The following is a 17,575-nucleotide window of genomic DNA, read 5'->3' on the forward strand; positions in this document are numbered from 1 at the left end:
TTTTAATATATTTTGGTATGCAATTTGCTAAAATTTTGTTGAGAATTTTTGCATCGATATTCATTAAGGATATTGGTCTGAAATTTTCTTTCCTTGATGTGTTTCTGTCTGGTTTAAGTATCAGGGTGATATTGGCTTCATGGAATGAGTTTGGGAGGGTTCCCTCCTCTTCTATTTCATGGAATACTTTGAGGAGTATTGGAATGTGCTCTTCTTTAAAGGTTTTGTAGAACTTGGCTGAAAACCTATCTGGTCCTGGAGTTTTCTTTGTTGGTAGGCTTTTGATGACCTCTTCTATTTCATTACTTGAAATTGGTGTATTTAAGTTGTGTATGTCCTCCTGGTTCACTTTAGGTAATTCATATGTCTCTAGAAACCTGTTGATGTCTTGAAGATTTTTTATTTTGTTGGAGTATAGATTTTCAAAATAGTTTCTAATTAATGTTTTGTATTTCACTTGTGTTTGTCGTGATATATTTTTGTTCAGTCCGAATTTTAGTAATTTGAGTTTTCTCTCTTCTTCTCTTTGTTAGTATGGCTAAGGGTTTATCAATTTTCCAATTTATTTTGTCAATTCTTTTGATTGTTTCTTTTGCTTCAATTTCACTGATTTCAGCTCTGATTTTAACTATTTCCTGTCTTCTATTACTTTTAAACTATTTTCAAAATAGTTTCTAATTAATGTTTTGTATTTCACTTGTGTTTGTCGTGATATATTTTTGTTCAGTCCGAATTTTAGTAATTTGAGTTTTCTCTCTTCTTCTCTTTGTTAGTATGGCTAAGGGTTTATCAATTTTCCAATTTATTTTGTCAATTCTTTCGATTGTTTCTTTTGCTTCAATTTCACTGATTTCAGCTCTGATTTTAACTATTTCCTGTCTTCTATTACTTTTGGTATTGCTCTGTTCTTTTTCTAGTGCTTTGAGCTGTAGTGTTAAGTCGTTTATTTGTTGATTTCTACTTCTTTTTTTGAATGCGCCCCATGAAATAAATCTTCCTCTAAGTACTGCTTTCATAGTGTCCCAGAGATTTTGATATGATGTTTCTTTGTTCTCGTTTACTTCTAAGAATTTTTTAATTTCCCTCCTGATGTCTTCTGTTATCCATTCATCATACAATAGCATATTATTTAATCTCCAGGTGTTGGAGTAGTTTCTGTTTTTTACTCTGTCATTTATTTCTAATATCAATCCATTATGACCTGATAGAATACAAGGTAGTATCTCTCTATCTTCTTGTATTTGCTAACATTGGCTTTGTGGCATAGAATATGGTCTATTTTAGAGAAGGATCCATGTGCTGCTGTGAAGAAAGTGTATTCGCTCTTCGTTGGATGGTATATTCTATAGATGTCTGTTAAGTCTAAATTATTGATTGTGTTATTGAGATCTGTGGTTTCTTTGTTCAATTTTTGTTTGGAAGATCTGTCCAGTGGTGAGAGAGGTGTGTTAAAATCACCTAGTATTATTGTGCTGTGGTCTATTTGGTTTCTGGAATTGAGAAGGATTTGTTTGACGTACATGGATGAGCCACTGTTTGGGGCATAGATATTTATGATTGTTATGTCTTGCTGATTTATGCTTCCCTTAAGCAGTATGAAATGTCCTCCTTTATCCCTTCTGACTGCATTTGGCTTGAAGTCCACATTATCTGATATGAGGATGGATACTCTGGCTTTTTGGCTGAGTCCATGTGCATGGTATGTTTTTTCCCATCCTTTCACCTTTAGTCTATGGGTATCTCTTTCTATGAGATGAGTCTCTTGCAGGCAGCATATTGTTGGATTTTTCTTTTTAATCCAATCTGCCAGTCTATGTCTTTTGATTGATGAGTTCAGGCCATTAACACTCAGGGTTATTATTGAGATATGATTTGTATTCCCGGTCATTTGGCTCATTTTTTACATGACTTGGTTTCGCCTTTATTTGGCTGTTCCTTTAGGGTAGTTCCTCCCTTTCCTGATTTACATTGTTGTTTTTCATCTCTTCCTCATGGAATATTTTGCTGAGAATGTTCTGTAGTGCTGGCTTTCTTTTTGTAAATTCCTTTAGCTTTTGTTTATCATGGAAGGATTTTATTTCATTGTCAAATCTGAAGGTAAGTTTTGCTGGGTATAAGATTCTTGGTTGGCATCCGTTTTCTTTCAGAGCTTGAAAAATGTTGTTCCAGGCCCTTCTAGCTTTTAGGGCCTGGGTTGAAAAATCTGCTAATATTCCGTATTGGTTTTCCCCTGAATGTACTTTGATTTTTCTCTCACAATCTTTAAAATTGTGTCTTTATTTTGTATGTTAGGTATTTTCTTTTCTTTTCTTTTTTTTTTTTTTAGGGTAATGTTGTTTGATTTATTCTGCCATTTTTTCCCTTCTCCCCCACCCCTCCGACTTCTCCCCTCCCTCTATACAGTTCTTCCTTCCTCCATTCCTGCCCCCCTCCCTAAACCCAACTCCAACACCAACACTAACTCCTCCCACCCCCCATTATGTGTCATCATCCACTTATTAGCGATATCATTCGTCCTTTGTTTTTTTGAGATTGGCTTATCTCACTTAGCATGATATTCTCCAATTTCATCCATTTGCCTGCAAATGCCATAATTTTATCATTCTTTATGGCTGAGTAATATTCCATTGTATATATATATACCACATTTTCTTTATCCATTCATCAATTGAAGGACATCTAGGTTGGTTCCACAATCTGGCTATTGTGAACTGAGAAGCAATGAACATTGATGTGGCTGTATCTCTGTAATATGCTGATTTTAAGTCCTTTGGGTATAGGCCAAGGAGTGGGATAACTGGGTCAAATGGTGGTTCCATTCCAAGTTTTCTAAGGAGTCTCCACACTGCTTTCCAGAGTGGCTGCACTAATTTGCAGCCCCACCAGCAATGTATGAGTGTACCTTTCTCCCCACATCCTCACCAACACCTGTTGTTGCTTGTATTCTTGATAATCGCCATTCTAATTGGGGTGAGATGGAATCTTAGGGTAATGTTGATTTGCATTTCTCTTATTACTAAAAATGTTGAACATTTTTTCATGTTTGTTGATTGCTTGTAGATCTTCTTCTGTGAATTGTCTGTTCATATCCTTAGCCCATTTGTTGATTGGGTTATTTGTATTCTTGGTGTAGAGTTTTTTGAGTTCTTTATAGATTCTGGAGATTAGTGCTCTATCTGAAGTATGATTGGCAAAGATTTTCTCCCACTCTGTAGGCTCTTTCTTTGCATTGCTGATAGTTTCCTTTGCTGAGAGAAAACTTTTTAGTTTGAATCTATCCCAGTTATTAATTCTTGCTTTTATTTCTTGTGCTATGGGAGTCCTGTTGAGGAAGTCTGGTCCTAAGCTGACATGTTGAAGCTCTGGACCTACTTTTTCTTCTATAAGATGCAAGGTCTCTGGTCTGATTCGGAGATCCTTAATCCATTTTGAGTTTAGTTTCGTGCATGGTGAGAGATATGGGTTTAGTTTCATTCTGTTGCATATGGATTTCCAATTCTCCCAGCACCATTTGTTGAAGAGACTATCTTTTCTCCATTGCATATTTTTGGCCCCTTTGTCTAGTATGAGAAAATTGTATTTATTTGGGTTTGTATCCGTGTCCTCTATTCTGTAGCATTGATCCACCTTTCTGTTTTGGTACCAATACCATGCCGTTTTTGTTACTATTGCTTTGTAGTAGAGTTGAAGATCTGGTATTGCGATACCCCCTGCTTCACTCTTTCTGCCAAGATTGCTTTAGCTATTCTGGGTTTTTTATTCTTCCAGATGAATTTCATAATTGCTTGCTCTATTTCTGTAAGGTACATCATTGGGATTTTAATTGGAATTGCATTGAATCTGTATAGCACTTTTGGTAGTATGGCCATTTTGACAATATTAATTCTGCCTATCCAAGAACATGGGAGATCTTTCCATATTCTAAGGTTTTCTTGAATTTCTTTCTTTAGTGTTCTGTAGTTCTCCTTGTAGAGGTCTTTCACCTCTTTTGTGAGATTGATTCCCTAATACTTTATTTTTTTTGAAGCTATTGTGAATGGGGTAGTTTTCCTAATTTCTCTTTCTGAAGATTCATCGCTTATATATAAAAATGCCTTCGATTTATGTGCATTGATCTTATATCCCGCTACTTTACTGAATTCACTTATGAGATCTAAAAGTTTTCTGGTGGAATTTCCTGGTTCCTCTAAGTATACAATCATATCATCAGCAAATAGGGATAGTTTGAGTTCTTCTTTTCCTATTTGTATCCCTTTAATTTCTTTGGTCTGTCTAATTGCTCTGGCTAGTGTTTCAAGGACGATATTGAAAAGAAGTGGTGAAAGAGGGCATCCCTGCCTTGTTCCAGTTTTTTTTTTTTTTTGGTTGAAAAAAAAAAAGGGGTATATTTAGAATTAGATAGCTGGACTCTGTTTAGATGATCCCAATTTTGTTGGCAACATCCAAAGCATCATAATCAGGAGCCAGTTGAACGTACGCCTTCTTCTCTCCATCAAGCCTAATCAGGGTGTTAACCTTGGCCACATCAATGTCATAGAGCTTCTTTACAGCTGGTTTGATCTGGTGTTTGTTGGCCTTGACATCCACAATGAACACAAGTGTGTTGTTGTCTTCAATCTTCTTCATGGCTGACTCAGTGGTCAGGGGGAACTTAATGATGGCATAGTGGTCAAGCTTGTTTCTCCTGGGGGCGCACTTCCGAGGATATTTGGGCTGCCTCCGGAGCCGCAACGTCTTGGGTCGCCGGAAGGTAGGTGATGTGCGGATCTTCTTCTTTTTATGACTGTGGACACCCTTCAGCACTGCCTTCTTGGCCTTCAAAGCTTTTGCTTTTGCTTCAGCTTTGGGAGGGGCAGGAGCTTCCTTCTTAGCTTTCGGCGCCATCTTGGTGAAAAGCTTGTTCCAGTTTTTAGAGGGAATGCTTTCAGTTTTTTACCATTTAGAATGATATTAGCCATGGGCTTAGCGTAGATGGCCTTTACAATGTTAAGGAATGTTCCCACTATCCCTATTTTTTCTAGTGTTTTGAGCGTGAAGGGGTGCTGTATTTTATCGAATGCTTTTTTTGCATCTATCGAAATAATTATGTGATTCTTGACTTTAAGTCTATTGATATGGTGAATTACATTTATTGATTTCCTGATGTTGAACCAACCTTGCATCCCTGGGATGAAACCCACTTGATCATGGTGCACTATCTTTTTAATATGTTTTTGTATGCGATTTGCTAAAATTTTGTTGAGAATTTTTGCATCGATGTTCATTAAGGATATTGGTCTGAAATTTTCTTTCCTTGATGTGTCTCTGTCTGGTTTAGGTATCAGGGTAATATTGGCTTCATAGAATGAGTTTGGGAGGGTTCCCTCCTCTTCTATTTTATGGAATACTTTGAGAAGTATTGGAATGAGCTCTTCTTTAAAGGTTTTGTAGAACTCGGCTGAGAACCCATCTGGTCCTGGACTTTTCTTTGTTGGTAGGCTTTTGATGACTTCTTCTATTTCATTACTTGAAATTGGTCTATTTAAGTTGTGTATGTCCTCCTGGTTCACTTTAGGTAATTCATATGTCTCTAGAAACCTGTTGATGTCTTCGAAATTTTCTATTTTGTTGGAGTATAGCTTTTCAAAATAGCTTCTAATTATGTTTTGTATTTCAGTCGTGTCTGTTGTGATATTTCCTTGTTCATTCCGAATTTTAGTGATTTGGGTTTTCTCTCTTCTTCTCTTTGTTAGTGTGGCTAAAGGTTTATCAATTTTGTTTATTTTTTCGAAGAACCAACTATTTATTTTGTCAATTTTTTGTATTGTTTCTTTCGTTTCAATTTCATTGATTTCAGCTCTGAGTTTAACTATTTTCTGTCTTCTACTACTTTTGGTGTTGGTCTGTTCTTCTTTTTCTAGGGCTTTGAGATGTAGTGTTAGGTCATTTATTTTTTGAGTTTTACTTCTTTTATTAAATGCGCTCCATGAAATGAAACTTCCTCTAAGTACTGCTTTCAAAGTGTCCCAGAGATTTTGATATGATGTTTCTTTGTTCTTGTTTACCTCTAAGAATTTTTTAATTTCCTTCCTAATATCTTCTGTTATCCATTCATCATATAGTAGCATATTGTTTAATCTCCAGGTGTTGGAGTAGTTTCTGTTTTTTACTCTTTCATTTATTTCTAACTTCAATCCATTATGATCTGATAGAATACAAGGTAGTGTCTCTATCTTCTTCTATTTGCTGACATTAGCTTTGTGGCATAATATATGGTCTATTTTAGAGAAGGATCCATGTGCTGCTGAGAAGAAAGTGTATTCGCTCTTCGTTGGATGGTATATTCTATAGATGTCTGTTAAGTCTAAATTATTGATTGTGTTATTGAGATCTATGGTTTCTTTGTTCAATTTTTGTTTGGAAGATCTGTCCAGTGGTGAGAGAGGCGTGTTAAAATCACCTAGTATTATTGTGTTATGGTCTATTTGGGTTCTAAAATTGAGAAGGATTTTTTTAACATACATGGATGAGCCACTGTTTGGGGCATAGATATTTATGATTGTTATACCTTGCTGATTTATGCTTTCTTTAAGCAGTATGAAATGTCCTTTTTCCCTTCTGACTAACATTGGCTTGAAGTCCACATTATCTGAAATGAGGATGGATACTCCAGCTTTTTTGCTGGGTCCATGTGCATGGTATGTTTTTCCCCATCCTTTCACCTTTAGTCTATGGGTATCTTTTTCTATGAGGTGAGTCTCTTGCAGGCAACATATTGTTGGATCTTTCTTTTTAATCCAATCTGCCAGTCTATGTCTTTTGATTGATGAATTCAGGCCATTAACATTCAGGGTTATTATTGAGATATGATTTGTATTCCCGGTCATTTGGTTCATATTTAAAATTTTTGACACATCTTGGTTCCTCCTTTATTTGAAAGTTCCTTTAGGATAATTCCTCCTTTTGCTGATTTGCTTCTTTGTTCTTTATCTCTTCCTCATGAAATATTTTGCTGAGAATGTTCTGTAATGCTGGCTTTCTTTTTGTAAATTCTTTTAGCTTTTGTTTATCATGGAATGATTTTATTTCATCGTCAAATTTGAAGGTAAGTTTTGCTTACCTTCAAATAATAAGATTCTTGGTTGGCATCCATTTTCTTTCAGAGCTTGAAAAATGTTGTTCCAGGCCCTTCTAGCTTTTAGGGTCTGGATTGAAAAATCTGCTGATATCCGTATTGGCTTCCCCCTGAATGTAATTTGGTTCTTTCCTCTCACAGCCTTTAAAATTCTGTCTTTATTTTGTATGTTAGGAATTTTCATTATAATGTGCCTTGGTGTGGGTCTGTTGTGATTTTGTGTATTTGGAGTCCTATAAGCCTCTTGGACTTGATTTTCCATTTCATTCTTCAGATTTAGGAAATTTTCTGATATTATTTCATTGAATAGATTGTTCATTCCTTTGGTTTGTTTCTCTTAAGCCTTCCTCAATCCCAGTAATTCTCAAATTTGGCCTTTTTATGATATCCCATAGTTCTTCGAGATTCTGTTCATGATTTCTTACCATCTTCTCTCTTTGTTCAATTTTGTTTTCGAGGTTAAATATTTTGTCTTCAATATCTGAAGTTCTGTCTTCCAGCTGTTCTATCCTGTTGGTTATGCTTTCTATGGAGTTCTTAATTTGGTTTATTGTTTCCTTCATTTCAAGGATTTCTGTTTGGTTTTTTTTTCAATATCTCTAACTCTTTATTGAAATGATCTTTTGCTTCCTGAATTTGCTCTGTTAACTGTCGATTGGTGCGATCATTCAATTCCTGCATTTGCTCTTTCATCTCATCGTTTGCTTCCCTAATCATTTTAATTATGTACATTCTGAACTCCCTTTCTGTCATTTCTTCTGCCATGCTGTCGTTGGATTTTATTGATGTAACATCCAGATTTGTTTGGGGCATTTTCTTCCCTTGTTTTCTCATATTGTTCAGGAATCAGTGGGTCATTAAGATATTGCAGATTTCCTCTATCGACTTATAATGTCCCTGAAGATTGCTCGTATATCCCCTCTTATCCTTCAGTAGCCTGAAGTCTTGGAGGAAGTTGATAATACGGAGCTCCACAAAGAAGCTGTCTCTCTAGGGGTGGTGACCCTCAGGTGGCGTATATTCCCTGCTAGTGGGCAGAAGTGCCTCCACTTGTTGACCAATGGTCATCCAATGGGGAACTAGGCTGCGGGCTGAGGCAAGGCCTGTTTGTGCCTGTGTCTCTGGTTTTACCGTCCCTGTGGGAAAACTTCCCCCGGCAGGGAAGACTCACTCGGTGGGGATGTCTCGCTGGTCAGTTGCCCTCCTAGAGGTTCCCCTCAATCTACAACTACCGCCTGGGGTGGGCTGTCTTCCTCTGCAACGTTCCCAGGGGCCCGGACCTACGTCCTGGGCCTGGGAACCTCACCCTTCGCAGGCGAGTCTCCTTAGGCTGCCTCTCCCAGAGAATCTGCCCGCCGACCTAGAAACTTCGCTCCGCCCCTAGGCGTGTCTCTGTGCGGCTCTTCCAGCAAGAAGCCGTTCCTGGGACCCTGCTCTGCACCTAATCGCCGGGCTATGCGGTCCCTCCTCTGAGCCACCACCTGGAGCCCCGTACAATAGCTCCTCCTCCAGACAGCCGCCCGGTTTCCGACGCAGTCACTAGGAGTCCAAGCAACTCACTTCGCATCTCCTCCTCCCGCCAACCGCCCGTAGCCCTAGGCAGTCACTCCGAGTCCAAGTGACCCACCCTGTTCCTCCTCCTCCTCCTCAGGGTAGCCCCCCCGGGTGTTCAGGAGCGGTGGCTCCGAGACCAAGTGACCCACCGAGCTCCTTCTCCAGGCAGGCCACCGGTGTTCTGGAGCAGTCATTCTGAGTTCAAACAGCTCGCCACGCAGCTCCTCCTCTGGCAACCGCCCGTAGCTCTGATGCAGTCACTCCTAGACCAGGGGGCCCACCGCGCTCCTCCTCCAGGCAGACCACTGGTGTTCTGGAGCGGTCATTCTGAGTTCAAACAGCTCGCCACGCAGCTCCTCCTCTGGCAACTGCCTGTGGCTCTGATGCAGTCACTCCTAGGTCAAGCGACCCGCCGCACTTTTCTTCTTCCTCCGGGAAACATCTCGGTGTTCAGGAGCACTCGCTCTGAGTTCAAACAGCTCGCCACGCAGCTCCTCCTCTGGCAACTGCCTGTGGCTCTGATGCAGTCACTCCTAGACCAAGTGACCCGCCGCGCTCCTCCTCTTCCTCCGGGCAACCCCCCGGTGTTCAGAAGCGGTTGTTCTGAGACCAAACAGCTCACCACGCAGCTCCTCCTCAGGCAGCCGCCCGGAGCCCCAGTGGTTGCTCCGAGTCCAAGTGCTGTGCTGAGCCGCCTTCTCTATGATGATCCCAGTTGTCCATGTTTACCGCTCCAGTGGGGGGGAGGGGCGTCTCACTGAGCAACTCTACTTCACAAAGTTCCCTGCGTTCCGGGGCTACCGCCCCATCCGGGACGCCTCCCCAATGGGAGAGACTCACCCGGCAGCTTTAAGTTGGTCCCAAGTCTCTTACTATCTCCTCTTTTGAATCTTGCGTCCTGGAGCAACGTGAAATGCAGCCGCCCTCTAGTCTGCAATCTTGAAAATCCCCATGTTAGGTATTTTCATAATCATGTGCCTTGGTGTGGGTCTATTGTAATTTTGTATATTTGGAGTCCTATAAGCCTCTTGTACTTGATTTTCCATTTCATTCTTCAGGTTTGGGAAATTATCTGATATTATTTCATTGAATAGATTGTTCATTCCTTTGGTTCGTTTCTCTGTGCCTTCCTCAATCCCAATAATTCTTAAATTTGACTTTTTCATGATATCCCATAGTTCTTGTAGATTCTATTCATGATTTCTTACCATCTTCTCTGTTTGGTCAACTTTGTTTTCAAGATTAAATATTTTGTCTTTAATGTCTGAGGTTCTGTCTTCCAGGTGTTCTCTCCTATTGGTTATGCTTTCTATGGAGTTTTTAATTTGGTTTATTGTTTTCTTCATTTCAAGGATTTCTGTCTGTTTTTTTTTTTTCCGTATCTCTAACTCTTTATTGAAATGATCTTTTGCTTCCTGCATTTGCTCTTTTAACTGTTGAGTGGTGCAATCATTCAAAACCTGCATTTGCTGTTTCATCTCATCGTTTGCTTCTCTGATCATTTTAATTATGTACATTCTGAACTCCCTTTCTGACATTTCTTCTGTCATGCTGTCATTGAATTTTATTGATGTAGCATCTAGGTTTGTTTGGGACATTTTCTTCCCTTGTTTTCTCATATTGGTCAGGTATCTACCTCTCTAGTAGTGAAACTCTATTGGCTTATAGTGTCCCTGTAGATTTCCAATAACTTGCCTCCTAGCCTTCAGTAGCCTGAAGTCTCGGAGGAACTTGATAATGCAGTGATACACAAGGAAGCTGCCCCTCTAGTGGTGGTGGCCTTCAGGTGGGGTATATTTCTTGCTGGTGGAAAGAAGTGCCTCCACTTGTTGACTGATGGTCAGTCAAAAGGGGGACTAGACTGTAGGCTGGGGCGTGGCTGGTCTGGGCCTAAGTCTCTGGTTCTACCACCCTGGTGGGAAAGCCTCACCCAGTGGGGAAGACTCACCCAGTGAGGATGTTTTGCTGGGTAGCTCTCTCCGAGAAGTTCCCTTCAGTCCAGACATACCGCCTGGCCTGGACAGCCCTCCTCTGTGATGTTTCCAGGGCTCCAGAACTACCTCCTGGTCCAGGGAGCCTTGCCCTGGGAGTGAGTCTCTTGCTGGGCAGCCCTCCTCCGAGAAGCTGCCTGCAGTGGGGTCCTGCCACCTGGGCCTGGGACCCTCGCTCTGCACCAAAGCCTCTCGCTGGGCTGTCCTCCTCTACAGTGCTCCTGGTTGTCCAGGGTCACCGCTCCAGCGGGGAGTCTTGCTGGGCAACTCTACTCCACGAAGTTCCCTGTGTTCTGGGACTACCACTCTGTCCGGGGAGCCCTGTCCAGTGGGAAGGTCTCACCTGGTGGCTCTGAGTTGGTCCCAAGTCTCTCAATATCTCCTCTTCTTGAATCCTGAGTTCATTATCTTCATGCTCATTAGTGATTTGAGATGGGAGAACTTTCCTTCCCTCATGGTCTCTAGGCACACCCTAGGGGCCAGGGTGCTTTAGGGTCAAGTCACCAAGTGCAACAGGAGTGGAAACAGGTGTCAGGTATTTTAGACCAGAACCTTACAGGTAAAAAGTCAGACCTGGCCTTTGAGGAACTGCCTCATGACAGTGCATGTGACGAGTGTGAGCCTGATAAGGCTGGTACCCAGGAAGGGTGCTGAGAATGCAGCTTCAGCTACTTCCCGGGCCCCGCCGAGGCACACAGGTGGAGTCCTCCTCACAACCTGGCAGAGCACATCCATGGTGTCCTACTTTAAATGTTTGTATTCTATTTAACTCTACCACTGAGCTACATCCCCAGAACCAATTTTTTTCTTTTCAAATGTTGTATTAAATTTTTACCAAGAAATCTATTGTTTTACTTTTTTTTTTTTTTTTTTTTTTTTTGCAGAGGATTACCCAGTACCACCCCACCCAAACCTGGGTACTTTTCTACTGAGGTACACCCCAGTTCTTTTGGCTTTGAGACAGGATTTCAATAAGTTGCTGAGACTGGCCTTGAACTTGAGATCTGCCTCAGCCTCCTGACTCAGTGGGATTGCCAGCTTGCGCCACCATGCCCGGGTTTACTATGGTTTTTAAAAACCAAATTTTAGGAAAACTTTTTCTTTTTGACGTTACCATCTCAGTTACAGTGATGTAGAGAGCTGTTTTTCACGTTTCTCATTATGTTGTTAAATGACTTCATCATTAATATTCTCATTGTCATCTTTATTTCCTTTTCTCCACTTTCCTGCTTTCTTTTTCTGCTTATTAACCAAGATGTACACATCATAGTGTATGTTCTTCTTTTAGTCAAATCTTCCATTTTGCTTCATAAATTTAATAATGTTTATAAGATTTATATTCAAGTAATGTTTATAGTTCTGTCAGAATAATTTCATGTAATATAATTCTTCATTCTTTTTAATCCCACAATGGTTTTGTACCATATCAATTGGAAACTAAATTCTTTGTGTGTGTTTAACTGCTTCTTTATCACCACTGCCTTTATTGAGGACCTCATCTCTCTCTCTTTCTCAGGTGTTTAGTCTCTTTGTACTTTGCTTCCTTTTAATTGATCATGTAATATATGAAGAAATAAATATATTTTCTTCCAAGACATATCCTTTTTACAGAAGCTAATTAACAGTGTGGTACATATGTTTATAGACTTAAAATATTCACTTTTTTAATATGAGTACATTTGGAAATGTTACACTTCATATTATACCATCATTAAGTAAGTATTTTCCTCGTATGAAATCAGAACTCCTAATTAATACCTGCTTCCATTGATTCACACACATTTTTGTTGGGCTTTATTGAACTATTTCCATACAAATGGGTTGACTAATACTAGTTTCATAAAGTATTTGGCTTATTATTGAAAATCTGAAATTGAGATTTCCACTGTAAAAAACACAGACTCTTACATAAAAATACAGACATAGAAAACTGAAACTAAAATTATAATGGTATTAAATGTTTAACAAAAATTTGTCCATATGAGTATTAACGTATTATTCAGAATGATCAAGGAATGAAAGTTTGCTTTTTAATTTTCTGGGGTGTATGTGTGTGTGTATGTGTATGTGTGTGTGTGTGTGTACATATACATAAACATATGTTTTTGCAGTACTGGAGATTGATCCTAGGGATGCTGTCCCACTGAACTTTTTTTATATGTTTTATTTTGAGACAGGGTCTTGCTAAGTTGCCCAGGCTGACCTTGAACTTGAAATTCCCTTGCCTCAGCCTCCTAAGTAGCTGGGATTACAGGCATGTGCGTACATACCTGACATATTTATATAAATTTTATTAACTTTATTGAAGTATAATTTATAAAGAAGTCACCTGTTCAAAGTAATAGTGATGATAAGTAAATTTAATAAATTTAAAAGTTATACAAAATCAATACAAACCAGTTTTAGAATAGTTCTATCAATCAAATTACAGATGACTTTATAGATTTACATTTTCTAGACCCTTCATATAAGTGGAATGGATGGGTTTTTTCTGATATACTCAAGTGTCAGAATTGATAGCAAAGAAATTCTTTCATTTTTTTAACAGAAATATTTTGTTGTTAAAATTCTTTCTAAAATTTATTAACAAATTTTGCTCATTTGGTAAGGGCAGGGTGAACATAACTGAACTCCTTTTCCTCTTTTCTTTCCTTCCTTCTCTCCCTTTCTTCCTTTACAAATTTACTTTCTTAGAGTATTCAGTTATTCTCACACTCAATAGACCAGTTTCTGGGTATAGTACACACAGATGGTATGAGGAATGTGCTTTCCTGTTTCAACTCTATTACCTATCCTGACATTCAATATATGAAAATATCATATCCTTGAGATGTTTTAGTTTCTTCTAAATGTGGAATACATTTCAAAAAATATTGATGAAGAGTCTACTTAATACACACACGTATCCTAAAATTTGGAATTCTAAAATTTGATTTTCTTCCAAAATGTTTGATGTCACTCTTATCTTTCTCTCAAAGTTCACAAAAAATTTTGTAGTAAATCCTCTGTTTATTTTTCCTTGAAAAGTACACTCCAAATCTGAACACAAATCCCAGTGATACCTTGTGTCATTGCCCATATGTTTTAAGCCACCATAATTTTTTGCCTGGTTCATTATAAAACCTATTTCACATTTCAGCTCCAGCTTGGCATCTACCCTTAGCAGTCTCTTTTTAGCCTAGCAGCCAGACTAAAAGGAAACAGATCCAGTCAGAAGCCTCCAATAGTTTTCCATTTTACTCAGATCAAAAGCCAAAGTCCTTAGTGGGGGCATCTTGGGAATTACAATTAACATCTTCAACATTTCACTTGTGGCACTACTAACCACTTAAGAATATAACTAAAATAGATATTAAACAGGAAAGAAAAATGGAATCATATTGGTATACCATAAAACAAGGATGACAGCAACAACAAAAATTAAATGGAAGTGTATTTCAGTGGTAAAGTACCTGCCAAGCAAGTACAAAGCACTGATTCAATCCCCAACACCACCAGAAGCAAGCAAACAAAAACCAAGTAAATGCAAAACCAGGCAGTAATGGAGGTACTGAGGAGCAAAACACAAGATACAGAAAACACGAAAGGACAGTGTCAAGAAATACAGAAGGGTGAAAATATTTGCAAATCATATGAGTACATATAAGAAGTTACTATCCTGAATATATAAAGAATTCTCACAACAAAAAGAATAATCCAACTTTAAAACAGGCAAAGGACTTGAATACAGTTCTTTAAGGAAGATACACAAATGGCTGTATATGAAAAGATGCTCAACTTATTAATCATTAAGAAAATGCAAACCAAAACTATCACTTCACAGTTAGAATGGTTATATTTTTAAAAGTAGAAAATAACAAATATTTGTGAGGATGTGGAAAAATCTGAAAAGCTTATACTTTAACATTGGAAATATAAAATGATACTACTGTGGAAAATAGCAGGAGCTTTACTCATTAACATAGGATTCAGCAATTCCAATTCTAGGTATATACCCAAAGGAAGTGAAAGCAAGGTCAGGTCTCTGGCATGCACTGCCTAGAAGGTTGAAGCAGGAGGATCACTAGTTCAGAGCTCCTAGGCAACTTAACAAGGCCCTATCTCAAAATAAAGTTTAAAAAGGGGCTGGGGATGTAGCTCAATGATAGAGCATTTGTCTAGACATGCAAGGATTTGGGTTCAATCTCCAGTACTGCAAAAATAAAAATAAAAATAAGGGGGAAAAAAAGAATTGAAAGCAAGGACTGAAGCAGAAACTTGTACATCAGTGTTCATAGCTGCATTATTCACAATAGCCAACAGTGAAAACAACCATAATGGTTATCAACAGATAAATGAATAAATAAAAGTGGTATATAGATAAAACAGATGTCAGTTATAGAAAAGATTGAAGTGCTGGTACAGTCTACCACATGAATGAACCTTGAAAACATTAAGTGAAATAAGCTTGGTACAAAAGAACAAACATTGTACGTTTCACTGATATGAAATATCTACAACAGGCAAATTCATAGAAAGTAGATTAGAAGTTACTACCTTACAAGGAGAGAGAATGGGAGATAGACTTTCAGTATGGGGTTATAAAATATTTTGGAAATGAATGTACTTAATGGTAATGAGTTCTAATCCTAAAGATGTTTAAAATCACACTCTCTTCTTTTATCCATTTTACCAATTTTTTTTTTTAAGTCTAAGTCCTTACAATCACATTCAAACCTCCAAAGTTCTCAAAATGTCCTATGAAGTCACAGGGACCTGATGTCTCACTGTCTCTGAACTTAACTCCAACCACTATTCCTCTGGCTTTCTCCACATTCATGCCTGCTCCTTGATGTTTCTTGAACACACTGGCCATAGTCCAGCTCACAACCTTGGCATTTGCTGATGCCTCTGCCCGAAATGGTCTTCCAGTTTATCTTCATGACTCATATCCTCTCTCCTTCATGTTTTTGTTCAAATATCAATCACCCTCTCTGTGAGGACTTCCCCATCTACCCCACCTAAAAGTGCAGTGTCTCCCCAAAAACTTCGTATTGCTCTCTTCTGCCATGTCTTTGTAGAAGTTGAATTATCTGGTATAATACATGTTCCACCAATTGTCCCTCTCTTCCACTGGACTGTAAACACCTTAGAGGTGGGAATTTGGAAATGTTTTGTTTAGTGCTGTGTCCCTAAAATAGAGCCAGGCACATACTAAGCAATCACTAAATAATTGTTAGATTAATGAAAAGTAATTTATTCTAAATACTATCAGACTGTTGATATAAGACTTGTCACTTCTTAAACCTTCAGAATTGGAGAGGGTTCTGTTTTTACTCTGATGTCTTCTATCCATTGAAGTGCAATTAAAGTCTTTTACTTTATTACTGATTCTCCCTTTGCTATGTTTAATTTAGCATTGAAAATCCTTCTTAGTATACCTGTAAAGTTTCATTTAAATTCAAGTTTCCTTATTCACTTTAATAGATGACAAAATTATGTACTAAAAACATGATATGATGTTAGTTTGTTCCTTTTTTTTTTTTGGTACAGGGGATGAGGTAAGGGGTACTTAACTGCTGAGACACATCCTCAGTCCTTTTTATATTTTATTTAGAGAAAGGGTCTCACTGCGTTGCTAAGCACCTCACTTTTACTGAGATTGGCTTTGAACTCAAAATCCTCCTGCTTTTACTTCTGGAACCATTGGGATTAGGAGCATGTGCTACTGCAGCACCCCACGTACCTTAGTTTCTTGTTTTAAATAATTATGGTTTAAACTCCTACAGGAGTTAACAATCAGAGGGTCTTTAATTCTGTATGTCATGAAGAACAATCAGTTGGTTGAAAGATATTTCAGTTTTGTTCAAGTGTCCAAACTATATCCTACTTGCTCCCAAAACCTATTTCTTTCTGATTATCATAAGAAAAGAGAACAAAGGGCACATTCACAGGTAAAAGTCAATTTAAACAAAGTATCAAATACACTTACAAGAAGCAAAACACATTGGTGTCTCACTAACTAGAGCTCTTATAGATAACTATTCCCTAAAAATCTGCACATAATTGTGAATTCTGCTATGTGTAAAAAGTGCTATTGAGTAGGACAGTTTGTGCTTTACTTCAGTACTGGGTGGGTCCAATCACGTGAGTTTATTTCCATCTATTAACTCCTGTTCTTTTCAAATCTTTATATTTTGGGTGTATCTCTTTTAAATAGTGTATATCTTTGCTTTTCCATATTAAATTTTTAGAAATTTTTGTCTTTAACAGATAATTATGTACATTTAAGGTGGTTTATTAATATATCTGAACCTGGCCTTTTAATTTATATTTCTTTCGCTTCCTTTGTTATTTTTTTTTTTTCGAATGAGTGTACTGTTTCTTCACACGTTCTTTCCCATTCCTTCTCCCCATCACACTGATGTGAAGTTATAGGTTCTATTCTGTTAATGGCTACTCTAGTTAGTTTGAAATACATATTAAATTTGACAAGGTCTAAAGTTAATTATGTTTTTCCTCCTCTTAAAAATATAAGAACCTTAAAACACCTGAACTCTGATCACTTTCTCTAAACTTACATACTGCTGTCACCCAATGTTTTAGTTTTGTCCTATTTGCCCTTTTCAAAATTAGATATTTCTCTTACACAGTCAAGTCTTAGGATTTACCTACCTAATTATTACACTAATTTTTCCATCTTGCCTGTCAGGTTTTCCACATGACAATCATTTTCCTTCTTTCTGAAGTTTGTTCTTAGTATGTGCTTTAAAAAGGAAGTGTCTCTTTGTTTTTTTTTATTGTAAACAAATGGAATACATGTTGTTTCTCTGTCTGTACATGGCGTAAAGGCATACCATTTGTGTAATCATAAATTTACATAGGGTAATGTTGTTTGATTCATTCTGCCATTTTTTCCCTTCCCCCCTCCCCTCCC

The 17,575-nt window shown here is 38.2% G+C and overlaps 1 protein-coding gene across 1 annotated transcript; it reads right to left on the reverse strand.

The window, feature by feature from the left end:
• Positions 1–4,348: 4,348 nt before the first annotated feature.
• LOC124962212 (60S ribosomal protein L23a-like) lies at positions 4,349–4,884 on the reverse strand. The gene has a single exon (XM_047521403.1). It carries the CDS (start codon positions 4,882–4,884, stop codon positions 4,414–4,416), a length of 471 nt encoding a protein of 156 aa, XP_047377359.1. The 3' UTR covers positions 4,349–4,413.
• Between the last annotated feature and the right edge of the window lie 12,691 nt (positions 4,885–17,575).

The sequence above is a fragment of the Sciurus carolinensis genome, chromosome 12, assembly GCF_902686445.1.
Source record: "Sciurus carolinensis chromosome 12, mSciCar1.2, whole genome shotgun sequence".
In the NCBI taxonomy this organism is placed as follows: domain Eukaryota; kingdom Metazoa; phylum Chordata; class Mammalia; order Rodentia; family Sciuridae; genus Sciurus; species Sciurus carolinensis.

Excerpts from the sequence above, each read along its gene's own strand:
- LOC124962212 (XM_047521403.1), bottom strand. The coding sequence starts at position 4,884 with ATGGCGCCGAAAGCTAAGAAGGAAGCTCCTGCCCCTCCCAAAGCTGAA.